The 15,434-nt window shown below is 44.5% G+C and overlaps 1 protein-coding gene across 2 annotated transcripts in view; it reads left to right on the top strand.

Annotated features, from left to right (window-relative positions):
- Window positions 1-15,434, top strand: part of EFCAB5 (EF-hand calcium binding domain 5) — a 377,049-nt gene that overhangs the window by 144,723 nt on the left and 216,892 nt on the right. For both annotated transcript variants that reach the window (XM_086955085.1, XM_086955086.1), the window contains exon 5: window positions 6,189-6,259. In XM_086955085.1, the coding sequence (XP_086811211.1) occupies window positions 6,189-6,259 (71 nt within the window). The remainder of the gene's footprint in view (window positions 1-6,188; window positions 6,260-15,434) is intronic.

Raw genomic sequence — 15,434 nt, forward strand, 5'->3', positions numbered from 1 at the left:
CCAGCCGATGTCGGGTGATTTCAGGTGAAAGAGGTGAAGCTTGACTCTTCAGCCTCGAGGACCAGGAGGCATTGATGACAACTAGGAGCTGGATTCGAGCTGTCCCACAAAGGATCTAGCTGACTGCGGTGTCTGAATCTGGATTAGACCCAACAAGCCTTGGCAACAGCAACCCATGCAAGATGACAAGATTGGATTTGGTGCAGACCAACAAGGTCTGAGGGACTCCTCCTTTGGAGAGGAGTGGGAGCACATCTGGAGCAACCAGGAAAGCTCAAGAAACAAAGGATTGGCCTTCGTAGAGGCTCACTAGCCAATGGACAGTGAAGGCGCCTCGAGCTGCGGTGAAGGAATGGGACTCACGGGTCACTCGTGGAGTGCTGGCCTCTGTACTTTGGTGCAAAAGGAGCTCGGGCTGGGGCTTCAAGCACCCCAATGCACAACTTCGGGATACCTCAGGAAGTAGGTGCAGTTGCAAAAATGCAGGATATCCAGGAGTTCCGGTCCCACGTCTCTCGTGTCAGCTACGGGTCTCAGCTTTGCTGGGAGCTCGGGTCAGCTTCAGAGATGTCTGGAAGTCTTTGTCCTGTGTTGCAGATTCTTCGGGATTTGGTGGGAGCCTCGAAAATGCAGACCGGCAAAGATGCAGTTGGTGCCTGTTTGAACAGGGTGGTCACTCCTTGACCACAAGGGAGATTTCTTCCTTCTTCCAGTCGATATGGAATGTCAAAGGTCCAAGATATTTGTTGCAGAGTTTCGTCCAGTGTAATGTAAAGTCCTAGGGACTGGGGTTCTATTTTTATAGTAAGTTTAGGGGTTGGACTAACTCTAAGGTCCCTCCTATGGGGGGACCTGGGGAGGGGGTGGTTACACCTCTTCCCCTTTGTCCAGTTTTGCGCCAGAGCTGGGGCTGAGTGCCCCCAGCAACTGGTTTGAACTGGGAAATGCATGGAGCACCTTGTGTGCCCCAGGCAGTGTCTGAAAAGCATTCACTGAATGCAACCCACCCTGCCCCAATACACTAAAGCCTGTCTGGGGAGGTGCTAGCACCTTGACAGGAAACCTATTGTCCAGGCCTCCACTGCCGGAGTTTCATCCAACAGCAGGAGGGCAGACTCGTGTCTGTGGCAGCAGCATCCATTTTGTGATGCTGTGGCTCTGTTTAACTTTAACCGGGTATACCAGTAATTACATGTCTTCTCCCTCTAGAAGGGTGGAATGCTACCCCCGCCGCCAGAACTGGTGTGGGAGTAGTATTCCAAAGTGTTTGATGCCTTACACGACATGTTTTGATAAACCCAAACCAAAGTTAGCATTAACCGCAAGGATTATAATGCACTTAATAGTATATGGCATGGCTGTATCATAGAACAGCTATAAGGCGATGGTTCCGAAAGCTACAGAGCGTCTCAGCTCATGCTAGGGCACCCTCTCACACAAAACCAAGCACTCTGCCTTCAGGATTGTCAAGACCTTCCATGGGAGTGACTTATAGGTTACTATGTGTCTATATATAAGGTAGATATAGGTATACTATATCTAAGTAAGGGGTGCTTACACCACCTTACCCAGGCTGCAAGTGCAGACCTGTGGTGTCAGTTTGGAAGGCTAACCAGGGCTGGCACAATACATGCTGCAGCCCCTGGTAGGCCTCTGGAGCCCCAATGGCCTGGGTACCTAAGGTACCATATACAGGGGCTCACTAGGGTGCCTCAGTAACCAGTCTGGTATGTACCTAAAGTACATGGTAACAATTTAGAGAGAATACAGCTAGGCTGTGGGCCTGATTAGCAGGGCCACAGCCATACTAAAGTTGAAAAACCAGTGAAGCAAAGCAAACAGTGGGGGTAACCATAGGAAGCAGACCCTACTCTCCTACAATCACACTTCAGAACTGCAAAAAGAAATTGGTTAATTTGTGCTTTCCTAATTGCTGATTTATTTTGAAATATGTGCATAGTGCGTTTACAGATATTTAAATGTTGTGTGCTAGAAGAAAACTGACATCCTACAGCCTTTCCTCCCACTTCCTGTACCCCATCAGGATTGTCAACTAGACCACTTTTACAAAATCCTCTCACTTTGCAGTCAGAAAAATAAAAGTAAACACGAGTTTCCAATTAAGCAGCAATTTATCAGAAGGCATAGTCTACCATGTGAACTTTGTCTCTGAACCCACAGCAAATGTGACAAGATAAACAGAACATTGTAAGGAATCTTTATTACTCATCACCTTCTGAATTTCCTGACTTGAATTTTCAGCTGCAAAGATGTGCTGAAATGTCTGGGCGGCAACCCCACCTAAAATGGGAAAGTACTGGGGGCATGGGGTGAAGAAGGAATGGCCCCTCTTTTAATTCCTGATTTCTCAGGGGACGCTGAGGTTTTCCACAGTATTCCCACTTCATGGAGTAACTAATCTCAGTGGAATCGTTACTATCAGGGATGGGAACACCACATAGGTTTCACAGCTTCTTATTATGATGCCCTAAATATATACATTGAAAGTGGCCTAGCCCCACCCTGGCTGCCAGGGCTCCAACATGCATCAACAAATTAAACTATATTCATACTTGTCATAAACATTTTTATTCATGTTTTATCAGTGACTGTTAATTCATTTTGATAATTTTATTCAATTAACTATTCATGAATTCAACAGATACGTAATACAAATAAATACATATTCATGAACTTCAAGTGTGCGAATTTTCTTTTAAACACTTCTTTTAAACCCAATGCATTTTGGGACACTGTGTCCCTTCGTCAGGGGTTATGAATTTCTGTTGAAAAGAAAGGGAAACGGAAACGCTTTCAAAGAATGCACATATTCAGGTATTAAATCACATCACCTTATGAAAGCTAATGAATAAATTAATCGACTCCACACTATCATCAATCAGGAGGAACTCAATTACATCTGTATACTTATGATCATAAACATTCGATTACAATTTGGTTTACCAGTGGTAAACCAAATTGTAATTGAATGTTTATTCCAACATTGCACACGTATCGAGATACTTTTCAATTTCAGACTAGCTTGAGTGCACTCTCCACCTACATACATTGAACTAAATAAATACACGACTTATTACCTAGACACCAATAGAGCTATTGACAACTTTCAAAGTACCCTTCCTATGAGGATAGTAGCTGAGAGGACCTGGATGCATGCAGGCGGCTCTGTGTATCGTACTTACGATGAGATCTTCCTATTTTCCCCTCAGAACCCCACCTTCCACTAACCATTCAGGGCACAAGACTAAATAATTATTTTGAGCTCGCAGACCTATCCTTGTCTGTATTGAATTCCAAAAGCGGGGCCTTGCATCTGGCACAAACCAATAAGCAGGTGTGTCTTAGTGTATTCTGTCAAAACATGGAGCTATGCAGTAGTGGAGGGCAGCCAAGGCATGTTTATGATTACATTGACCATTTACTCAATGCACTCTACAGCAATTTGGTTTCAATGGTACTCCATTTAACAATGTCGATAGGATGGAATGCTGCCTCAAGCTAGCTGGAATGCAAACCTGTGATCCGCAGATCCTAAATACGTCTGTGCAGAAGGTGCTCAACCTCCAGAGCTACTATTTGTTTCTAGGAGGGACACCCACAGAACCCTCAAATAGAGAGTGGGGTCACAGGACCTCAGCACCAATTAAAGATAGTGGGGAAGAGGTCTCACAGGTGGATCCTTATTTCACACTTTTATTACAGAGGTGGTGGAGGGGCAGGTCCAACGTAGAGCTGCGAGAGCCAGATTCATGTCAGAGACCTTCTGTGGTAAAATCTCCTCTATAACGGACTCCTATGTTCCCTTAAAAAAAATGCAAACCTAAGGGCAGACCATCTGCCCCTTGGTTTGACGATTCCTTGAAAACTCTCAAAGCCGCCTGTAAAAAGGCTGAGAGGAAATGGAGGCATGGCTACTCTGACGTAAATAAAGCACTTTGGAAAACGAAACTTCAGGAATACAAATCCCAAATTGTCAAAAGTAAATCTATTTATTTCTGCTCTACTATAACCAATGCTACTAATAGCTCCAAGAGTATCTTTCAGATCCTGAATAATCTCCTCCACCCTGACTGCGTCAAAAAAACTACTCCCCCGACACAAGCACTCTGTAATGATCTTGCACAGTTCTTTCAGGAGAAAATTCAGACCATCATCCATAACCTCTATACCTGCCCCTCAATGGACAGTCTCAGTGCCCCTGGGACTCTCCTCCCTGACTCCGAGTCAACAAACCTAGAAAACTTGGTTCATTTGCAGGATTTCCCCTCTATCCCAGAACCGGATTTTGTGAGACTGGCGTATGGGATCACCTCAGGCTCCCCTCTCGACCCTTTGCCCCCCAAAATATGGAAAATGTTTGGATCAGAACTCTTTGGGATTCTTCGGAAGATCTGCAATCAATCCTTGCGCTGTGGATTTGTTCCAACACCTTGGAAGCAGGCTCTCATCACTCTCCGCTGCTGAAGAAACCCTCCTTGAACCCCGAATGCCTATCCAACTACCGGCCTATCTCCCTCCTGCCATTCCCGGCAAAGATTGTTGAACGCTGGGTAAGCTCTTGTCTCTCTACATATCTGGAGCAGAATCACATACTGGACGATATTCAATTCGGGTTTCGCCCAGCGCATGGGACTGAAACAGCTGTCCTTATGACCATGGAAGATCTCCGTATGCGTGCAGACAGGGGCCAAGCAGCAGCTCTGATCTTGCTGGACCTGTCTGCCGCATTCGATACGGTCAACCATGCGATTCTGTTAAATAGACTAAGGGAATCCGGGGTGGATGGAACGGCCCTGCTTTGGTTCCAGTCCTATCTTAGAGACAGGAAGCAGGCTGTGTCCCTTCCCCCTTTTCAATCTGCCTTTTCATCTGTGCCCCATGGGGTGCCCCAAGGCTCGTCCATCAGCCCCATTCTTTTTAATGTTTACCTAAAACCTCTGGTCACATTAATAAAAACCCATGGGCTGCAAACCATAAACTACGCAGATGATACACAGCTCATCCTATCCTGGGATGGGGCAGAATCAATTCCCCTAGAATCTTTTCATGACTGTCTGAGAGATACTGCTAGGTGGTTACAGAACAACTCCCTGCAGTTTAATTCCGCCAAAACCGAGGTGTTGTTTTGTGCAGGTAGTAAGATTCCCCGTTCGCTTCCAACTGATTTCTGGCCCCCAGAGGCTTCAGAAAAACCACAGCCAGTGACTACTGTCCGCAACCTGGGGGTTATGATTAACAGCAAGCTCAGTATGGAGACCCAGGTTGCGAGAACAGTGTCTACCTGCTCGGGCCTATTACGCTCACTTCGCAAGATTATGCCACTCCTCCCGGCACAAGCCCGAGCGCTGGTAGTCAGGTGCACTATTCTCAGTCGCCTGGACTACTGTAACGCTTTGCTACTTGAATCTCCATCTGTTCTGCTAGACCGACTGCAAAGGGTTCAGACCGCCGCCGCAAAACTAGCTCTTGGCTGGACAAGGAGATCTTCGGCCTCTGCGGCCCTAGCAGAACTGCACTGGCTCCCCCTGAAGCAACGAGTGGCTTTTAAGGCGCTCTGTCTTGTGTTCAAGGCTTTGCACGGAGTCGGACCCATACCCTTGCAAGCCATGTTCACCTGGTACACTCCCACTAGAGCCCTCCGTTCAGCCACAGCCTACCTTGTATCTGTCCCTAAATTTAACAAGGTTAGGACTGGAGGAAGATCCTTCAGAGTTGCAGCAGCAAAACTATGGAATAGTCTGCCCCTGGATATCCGCCAAACACCGCAACTCCTTCCTTTCAGAAAACGCATCAAGACCTGGCTGTTCCCCTAAACTCGATCACTTGACTTCCCTCCCCAACTTCGCTTAAACCACTGTTTCCATCCCACTCATTCTTCCCTCTCTTCTTTCCCCCTGTGGAGCTACTCTCTGTTTCAGCGCCAGGATGCCTGCAAGGCGACAGCCGCGCTCTACAAATGTTTTAAATAAATAAAATAAATAAAATGTCAGATTTTTATAATATATATATGTAAGATAAATGTACATTTGACTGTAAATGGATCTAATTTATATAGTCAGTGGGTCTCCTGAAAATGTGGCATGGGTTATAACCTCTGGACCTTCGTTGGACACACTTTAATGAGATTTGCTCCTCCCGCATCATGATGTTGTTCTTTCTCTCACTAGTGACGTACAGTAAAGACCTGACAACCGAGGAAACTCTGGACCACAAGCTGAACGCTGACGAGTTTGTTGAGGTAAGACATTAGGATGAAAATATTCAAAATCCTGGTGAATATGATTTTCTCTGTCTCAACATTGCTGATTCTATGAAGCAAATGTGGACCAGCTGCAATATGCTTTCTCAATGCAACCCTTACAATTTTGAGAAGTCCAACCCAGTAGTGCTGGAACAAGTTTCAGAGTGGGGCTGCTGCCATCAATGTCATGTCACTGCAGCCATAGAGATTGTGAAACACTCAAGCATCATACAAACAACAAGTGGCGGCTGTCTTGTACCGAGTGAGATGGACGGGGGCACAACATTTTTTTTTCACTTACCTTCCTAGCGCAACGTCCTCCTCCCTCCGGTGTTTTCCAGAAAGCTCCTGTTGCAGGTAAATGCACTACCCAATCCTGGCTCTGCTTACACAGCATGAAAGCAGCACCAGGCTTGGATAGAGCAGCCTCTCTTAGAGCTCCTAAGAGCACTGGAGGCCTGTTCTTTCTCTAACCCAGCTGTGTAAGACAGCTGGGTTAGAGAACTTTAAAATACACATGTCTGGCTGTCCATTGCAAGAGGGCCTGCCAAACAGACATCCACATTTTAAAGCACACAGCTCTCTGCTGCTGCCACTCTACAGTGCTGGCCCTGTCCTGACACTTAGGATGGGTCGGATCCTGAAAAATAAAACAGTAATAAATAAACTTTATTACTGTTTTATTTTTCAGCTCTGGGTCTTGTGGGGTGACACACTTCCGCTCAAATGGAGAAGCCACCCCTGCTATAAAGCTCACAAATGATAATGTGCGGAACTTGTGTTTCAGAGAATATTTATCTTTTGTGCATCACAAAGTAAGTGTCTTGATTTGTTTTGATCCTATTAAAATATTTGTTTCCAATATGCTTTAGAGCTACAAAAGAAAGTGCTTCATTTATGCCTTCTGAGCTGATTATATATTTCTAAATAATTAGACAGTTCATTTTGGTGTGTGTTAGAAAAAAATAACATCATGTTACCTTTCTTTTGACATTCAGCAAGATTGTCACATAGTTCACATTACAATATTCTCTCATTTTGCAGTTAAAGAAAGTAACATAAACACCAAATTTGTGTTAAAAGAATAAACAGCATTTTTAAGAAGACAGGGCCTAAATGTTGACCACTGTGAAAAGATACAAATTGAATGTAAAGGCTTTTTTATTGCTTATTCACCTTCTGAACTACAGTATGGCTGCAGCACCCCTCACCCCCAGCAACCCTCCGTCTAACACCTATGGTCAAACCTTTGCATTGTCAACATTAAATTACCTGTGTATCAAACTAAGGGGATGGGGGCCAACAGAGATGTTGGAAGGGCTTTTAAAGTAGGTCCAGCGTACTTGCCCAAATTACCAGTGAAACAAAGAAATGGTACGCAGTTCCTAGGTGAATAGGTTGTCACCTAAAACCACCTGAGCAAGTGTGTCGGGTTGAGGAAGGAAAAAATGGGGGCCATAGCAGGGTAAAAGGAGGAGGGGAATTCCTCCTTGTGGAACTAGAGCTCTCACACACCCAGCAAGCTAGGTGTCATGCTTCATCATTTGAGCCTGCTCCTCGTTAGGCCGGCGCTGCAATGTCCAACGGGCACCCTTAAAGGGGCTCTTTTTCGGAGATCTTTTGTTCCGCTGTAAGGGTGCAGTGGGGGTGAGAGGGCCTAATCTCATGTAGATGTCCGTGAGGTGAGTTTAAAATAAGTCAAGGATTCCTCAGTGATGCTTTATTCAGTTGGGTACCTTACCTAGACTAAAAGAGAAAGGATGGTAGTGTGTTCTCTGTGTAAGGTACAGGAAACTCTACTCTACTCCCTAGTGGTCAACATGTTTCTCGCCATCAAGTTGGCTAGGAGAGATCTATGGCGATTCTTCAGGACCGTGTACAATAAGTTAAGTGGAAAAATGGTTACTATCTACAATTTCACGTGGAAAGTATTGTGGTTATACTTGCCACTTTGGAAGTCCACCTAGGGGAATCCTCCTAGGGAGATGTGGCCACCTGTTGAAAGAGAGAGGCATGGAAGGAAAGGCATGTACAAAAAGTATATTTAAAAAAACATGGTTAGTTTAATTAACCCTTTCCATGCTCATGACGAGCTCAGCTCGTCATGAGGCACAGTGGAGCTGTGCTGATGACGAGCTGAGCTCGTCATGAAATGATGTAAATCTGAAACCTTCAGCACCGTAGGGGAAAATGTGCAGCAGCGATGTGGTTAAAGAACATGACTTGTTTTTAAAGTGTAGGTGAACGAAGTACATATAGTGCCATATCTGTGCCTATCTCATTTATATTAAAAACAATTACACTCCGAAACCCATGTCAATATTGATATTGGTAACACATTAGTACAGTGCTGTGAGATTCTGATCTGCCGCTTTGTATAGGACTCACCTAACATGGTGAAAGGACGAGCCTCATCTGGAAGCAGCGGTAAAAAAGACACGCAACAGTAGTGTCCCTAGGGTAGGTTAAAAAACTGTTTAGGAGAGTCAAAACAACCAGGACGTATTTCTGGAGGTGGGTGGCAAGCCTAGACACCCCCCAACCTTTAGGCACCTGACAGTATAATCGACTGCAACCAGCAGACCACTGGCCTAAAGAACTAAATTCAGGTGCTCTAGGAGGCAAAGATGGCCAAGGTCACTGGTGTCACCAACATTCAATTACCTCCCACACCAGAGGCAGTAAGCAAATATACATTTTATCCCAAAGGTGGACTGTGCTCACATTTTAAGTTAATGTGTGAACTTATTATATTTCACAATTTCTTTATATTGTGAAGGTGCCATCTAAATATCTTAAGTCATTCCTTGGTTAGCAAAATATGTGATACTTGTTCTAGGCTGAAATGATGTTCTGGCAAGATATACTTCAACTGCCCTCAGAATCATTTGGAATTACGAGTTTAAACAATCTGATCGAAATTCATAGGTGAAATGTTTCATGGCACACTCTGTGCTCAGTACAGTGTAAAATACATTCCAACAATATTGGGCCCCATTCCGACCGCATCAGAATGTGCCGGCCGGATTCCTTTCCGACCGAGCCATTCCAATGGGCTCGGTCGGAAAGGAATCTGACCCGGATTTCCGGATGGCTTACGACTGGCTCTTTACCACCGAGGGAGTATGATGGCAGTTTTTCACTGCCTTTTTGTGCTGGTGTTTCCGTCACAAAAAGGCAGTCAGAAACTGTCTCTGGGGGCCCCCAGCAGGCCCCCCATGTGTGCGAGGCGGCACCTATGGTGCCCCTCTGTTGATCCCTGCACCCGGTGGCATGCACCTTGGGGTGCCGGCCACAGGATGTAGGGATGAACTGCACCCCTGCTTTTCACAATGCAGGTATGCATTCTGCTCTGAATGCATGCTCCCATTGTGAGGTATACAAGTGCGACCGAACAGGGTTCAGTCGCATCGTACTTGCAGGGCCGTAACCGACGACAGCTTGTCTGTCAGTTACGGCTCCTGACTGACATCGGAATCGCCCCCTCTGTGTTTAAAGGCAAAAAATAATCAATATAATTACAGAGAATCCAATCTTTGCCTTCTGTTTTTAACAGTATAAAGAGAAGTTCTGTCTTGGGCCATTATTTATCAACTCGCTTGAGTAAAACTAATTATATAAAACGAATTAATATTTTACCAAATTAATATAATGTTTTTAAGAAAGAACAGAATAATCTAATCACCAAAAACTATGTAACTCATGCTCAACATTTAATCGTTTTGTAACAGCTTTAAGGCCATGAATCCAACATAGTTCTACGCTCCACTGTAGACGCATTCCTTTGCACAGCAGTTGTCTTCTGTAGTTCAGCAGATTATTCTTAAGTCATCACTTCACTGGCCTGACGAACTTCAAAGAAATTTCACCTCCCTTGAAATGGACGCATCTTTTGTGTATACATAATCCATATGCGCCTTATTTAATTCCCATTCTTTGGCATGTGCATTGTATGGCCTTGGATACTTGAATGCAGTTTTCCTCTTTTGTCATAATTCACCCACAAACTTTGATTGAAACCCACTCTTTGGTTACTGTGTGACCTCACACGTTATGGAGTTGCACTCTTTTGTTACATGTTCAGCTTGGTGACATATGTTTTAGTGGAGTTGCCCTCATCCATCACATCACAGCCAGCAGAAGCTTCGGTAGAGTCACACAGTCGCATACACTTCAATGGTGTCTCATTCCCTTTATCTTTAGGACACCATTCAATTTAATGATGTCTCACTTTTTCCTCCTAAGTATGCTCCAAACACCCCAATGGAATTGCCCTCTCTCCTCCTTATAAATATGGTCAGATACACTTAACTGGAGTCAGACTCCATTCTTACAGGTATGGACATATACATTCCATAGGGGTGCTGCAACAGTTAATTATGATAATACGAGTAACACGGATCCATCTCTAAACATCACAAAAATTGGCCAGGACCTTTATTAGAGGTCGTGCTAAAAGGAAACTAAGGCGCAAATGATTTCATTTTTAAACACTTGCCTATTGCCAGCTGACAAGCGAATAGTACTCATATATTTGGGATTTTGCTCGTTTTACCTTCCTCTAAGCACACAGAAAATGTGTGTGCCTGTTTTGAGGCCGTTTTTGTATCTTATTCACATTTTTTGCACAAACTACTAAATTTAATGATAAACCCCAACACCAGCTTCCCATAAACTGTAAGTGGACCATGGGGTTACAGTGCCCGGTTTAGCGCCTCTCCCTAAATGAGACAAGTGAACAATGTGGTGTTTCTGATGAACCTGAACCAAGTAAAGCCACCCCAAAGCCCAACGGGAAACAAAAACATACATGTACCTCCATCATTCAAAACCCCATTTCTGCTCTGCTTTAAATATCTTAAATTAATGGATTTTGTTTGGCAATTAGGAGAGTTGCCAGGTGTCCAGTCTGGGTTTTGAAATGGAAAGCTGCATGTGGTATACACACCATGTCTGCCCGATGCCAGGAAGGCTGGACAATACTAGCAGATTTAGGGGCAAACATATGAAAAAGAGGTGCAGCACAGTAAGTCACCTTGCTGCACGTCGTAACTGGGAAACGGCAGGAATGCGCCATATTTCATGCTTACGGCACATTCCTGACTTTGTCCCTTGTGCTGGAGCACAATGGGCTGCCTAGCGCCAATGCAGGCACCCTTCCAACAGGGTGCAAGTGTTCCTGCGTTGCATGCAGGATTGTTTTTGTGAATGAAGGGGCACCTTCCTGCACAAAAACAATCCTGAGAGGCGTATTCCTCTTTCTATGTGTGCTCGAAAGAGGAAGTAACAAGGAGAAATACACATATTCGTCCTCGTTACGCCTCTCCTGGTGAGACATATCTTTTTGTCACATTCCCAGGTTTACATGGTCTTTTAAATCTGGGAATGCACCAGAAACCATGAGAGTTGCGTGGGGACACTCACGCAACATCCATGGAACGCCTTTCCAGGTTAGAGTAACGCGATGATGGGATTTACGCTGTGTTGCGTTACTCCCGGTTTTTGGAGCCACACAAAGCCACGCAAAGTGGCTTAAAAAATCTGACTCAGAGGTGTGCGTCACACATGTATCACTTTGCTTGGTGCAAACGTAACACAAGCCTCTCATAAATATGTCCCTTAGTCTATGATGGCAAAAATCCATATGCAAGCTGAAAGTAGTCCTTAACCTTCTAATAACAAGTGAGGGCAAATTAAAATATGGGCAATTGAAACACAATAGGAAGGGGGCTAAGGTTGCAGGGCGAGGAGGGGTGGTTAAACCAGAGATGGCTGTGGGGTTTCTGATCTAGTGTGGCAAGAAGGAATTCATGGAATTACAAAGACATCTGGTCTAAATCAGGGCTAGCCAGCCTCACCCTCTCGATGCCACTAGAAAGGATGTGTGATTATGAAGAATTCGAAAATTAGGAAATACATTCATGAAGAAGTGGTTATGAGGAACCAACAATGAGAAGTGTGTTTGGCTTTGAATTAGCTGTTATGAAGAGCCCATTATAACGATTATCAGAATTAGGAAAAAACCTTGCAAAAACCCAACACCTTATCCTAAATACAAAGTTAATCTATAGTAGTATCTCAAATTGTAACCCCAACCTAAACCAGAGCCATGAGCTATACCAGAGGTCTAGCCCGAATGAATGCTCTAACCTTAGACTGACCTTCACACTAAAGCAAACCTTAAAATAACTTTAAATATAGACTGATCAGTCTAACCCTTCAAACAAGCCTAGCTGTAACCCTAACCCAAACCACAGCTGTAGGTCTAACCCAAACCACAGCTCTAACCTAATCTAACCTTAGCCTGATCTTTACTCTAAAGCTAACCTAAATATAACTTTAATCATAGACTGATAAGTCTAACCCTTCAAACAGCCCTAGCTGTAACCCAAACCACAACTGCAAGTTTAACTCTAACTCAGAACCCAGCGCTAAACCAAACCACAAATCTAACCCCAACCACAATTTTAATCTTAGGCTGACCCTTACTCTAAAGTTAACCTAAATATAACTTTAATCATAGGCTGATAAATCTGACCACAACTACAAGTCTAACCATAACCCTGAACACAGCTCTAAACCAAAGCACAGCTCTTACCAAAATTCCAACCTTACCCAGACCCTTACTCTAGGCCTGTTCTAAATCTAACCTTAAACATACACCTACAAACCTAACCTTACAAAAAACTGTCTCTCACCCAATTCCTGAATCTAACTCTACTCATAAATCTAATTCTGCACGTATAGCTTGCTAATAATCAACATATGGGCTCACTTTTACAAAAACGTATTTTTTGTTTTTTTGGCACATTGATAATATTTCATTCTGCAGCTCGTCCGTTTCTCAGCAATATCGGTGTATTGCAGTCCGGGTAATAGTTGTAGGAATGTGGACAGGCACGTCCCATTTATAATAATAATGTACTAATAATTGTTGTTATTATTGTAATGTTTTTATTAATCAAAACCTCATCAACTCACGTTCGTCTTCAAATTTCACTATTTTTGTGTTCTTCGTTCTTACATAATGTCTCTAATATTAAGGATCTGAGAGTGAACACGACCATCAGTCCAGTGATGTTGTGTATTTCCTTCCTGCTCTCTTCACCTTGGGTCAAACTTTTTGCCTCCAGTTTTAGCCTTGCTTGTTAAATAATACAGCTCCTCAAGGTCTTTCATTGGCCATTTTCATTGCCACCACCGTTCTTTCTCCACCACATTTATTGGAGGCAGCTCCATGAGTCCACCACACTTTCCTTGAACAAGAGTGTTCTAAAAATATTGCTGCTTCCACCCCAGCCCCCCCCCCCCCCCGACCCCCTATGCTACCTCAGCTCTTAAATAATGGCCGTCAGTTCAAAAGTACTAGGGGCCTCATTTATGAGGCTGAGCGTCACTTTTACGCCGCCGGTGCGTCACTTTTTGTGACGCACCAGTGGCGTAAAAAATGCGCCTCGTTGCGCCATATTTACAAAGTGACGCATCTAGGTAGATCCATCACTTTGTAAACCCCTGCGCCACATTATACCTGCGCCAGGTATAATGTATTCAAAGGGGGCGTATTGACGCAAGAAAGGGTCATGGAAGTGACGCAGTGAAATCTATGAGATTTCACTGCGCCACATCTAGGACACAAATGCGTCAATTTCCTACGCCTGCCTCACAGCAGGCGTAAGACTGACGCAGGCCCTTTCACATGGGGCTTTCCCCATGTGAAAGGACACATTGCTGGAGTTGCGTCACTTTTGTGATATGTTTTAAGGATGCCTTTCTTTTGCCATTTTTATTTCCATTTAGGTATACTTTTCGTGCAAGAGTGTCATTTTGGGTCGAGTCACAGCAGAACATGAGATTTTTAATAATATTAATACAATTTGGAAACCACAACCAAGTGTAAAGACACTGTATGTGTCTTTCTCTGTATCTCTATGCGTCATAAAATCCAAGTTTCGCACGAACAGGAAAGAAGAAACAAGTTCTTGTTTTCTTTGGACATTTTTTTTGTTTTAGTTTAAAATACTTTGGATTTTTCCCAGCAGGCTTCAGTATCCCATCCTGGAATGTGTGGCTGCCCCGGATGTCATCTCGGGCTATTTAGGGAACAGGGCTGTGACTGTGGTTCAGGATATTCTGAGCGCCGGTTATGAGGAAAAGAAAAATGTCCATAATTCAGCCTCGTTGTTCCTCCTCGACTTCGCTTTCGTGCACAGTGCTGTGCACACTCCTTCCTTCCCCTCCGACTCTTTGCCTCCCCCTTATGTATGTTTTGGAGTTTATCACCACTGCCTGCTCTGTTTTAAGTTGTGTACATTTTAAAGTTACTAGACACGACTACAAGGCACCATGATACGACACTCCAGTCCTGGATTTCTATTTAACAATCTGTTGCATTCTGGGAGTTGTAGTGTATTGAGACAGTGGAACTAGCACACCCGAAAAAAGCACAGGAAATGTGAGATACCGAATTGATGCCATTCATAAACCCCCTTCCTGTTCCCTGCACACATATTGCCGGAAGCAGTCTGATGACCAAAGCCCCAATGCCATAATCCTTTCCCTGGCCCAGCACCTCCGAGCTGCCTCTGTGGCCAAACCAATTCTAAATTCTAAAGAATGTGTCCCGAAGTACCTCAGGGTTTTCTCACTGCTTTCCAATGTTCTTCGCATGACCCACAGAAGCTGATGAGCACTCACCTGGGCCCCACCCATGTGACAAAAGACTTCCCCCCTTGATGCCCCACTAACTGCCCACCACTTCGTTCCCCACTGTACCAGACACACACCCTTGGCTGGGAAAATTGAAACCTCACTCTCTTCCCCAGCACCCTCTGATCTGTCTTGAATTGCCGAATGCTTAATTTCTTCCCTTCCTCCTGGCCTTCAAAATCTACTCATACCAACCCCGAAACCTTTTCTACCCAGCAGTTCAAAAACCCATAAGGCCCTAAAAAACATCCTGGACATGAGAGTCAAAAAAAGAACCCCTTCTCCCCTTTCCTTGCATATCTCAGGGAGCATTGCTATCATTTTGCCTAACAACCGCTGTGATAAATGCCTTCCATGCCGAGGCCAGCGCCCTCTTTCCCTAGACCATCCCCCTAACATTCTACTTCCCCATTTCCTGGCCGAAGGCATATAGACCCATAAAAGCTTGCACGTGAAGGCAATGCCT

This window comes from Lissotriton vulgaris, chromosome 2_1 (assembly GCF_964263255.1).
Source record: "Lissotriton vulgaris chromosome 2_1, aLisVul1.2, whole genome shotgun sequence".
Lineage (NCBI taxonomy): Eukaryota > Metazoa > Chordata > Amphibia > Caudata > Salamandridae > Lissotriton > Lissotriton vulgaris.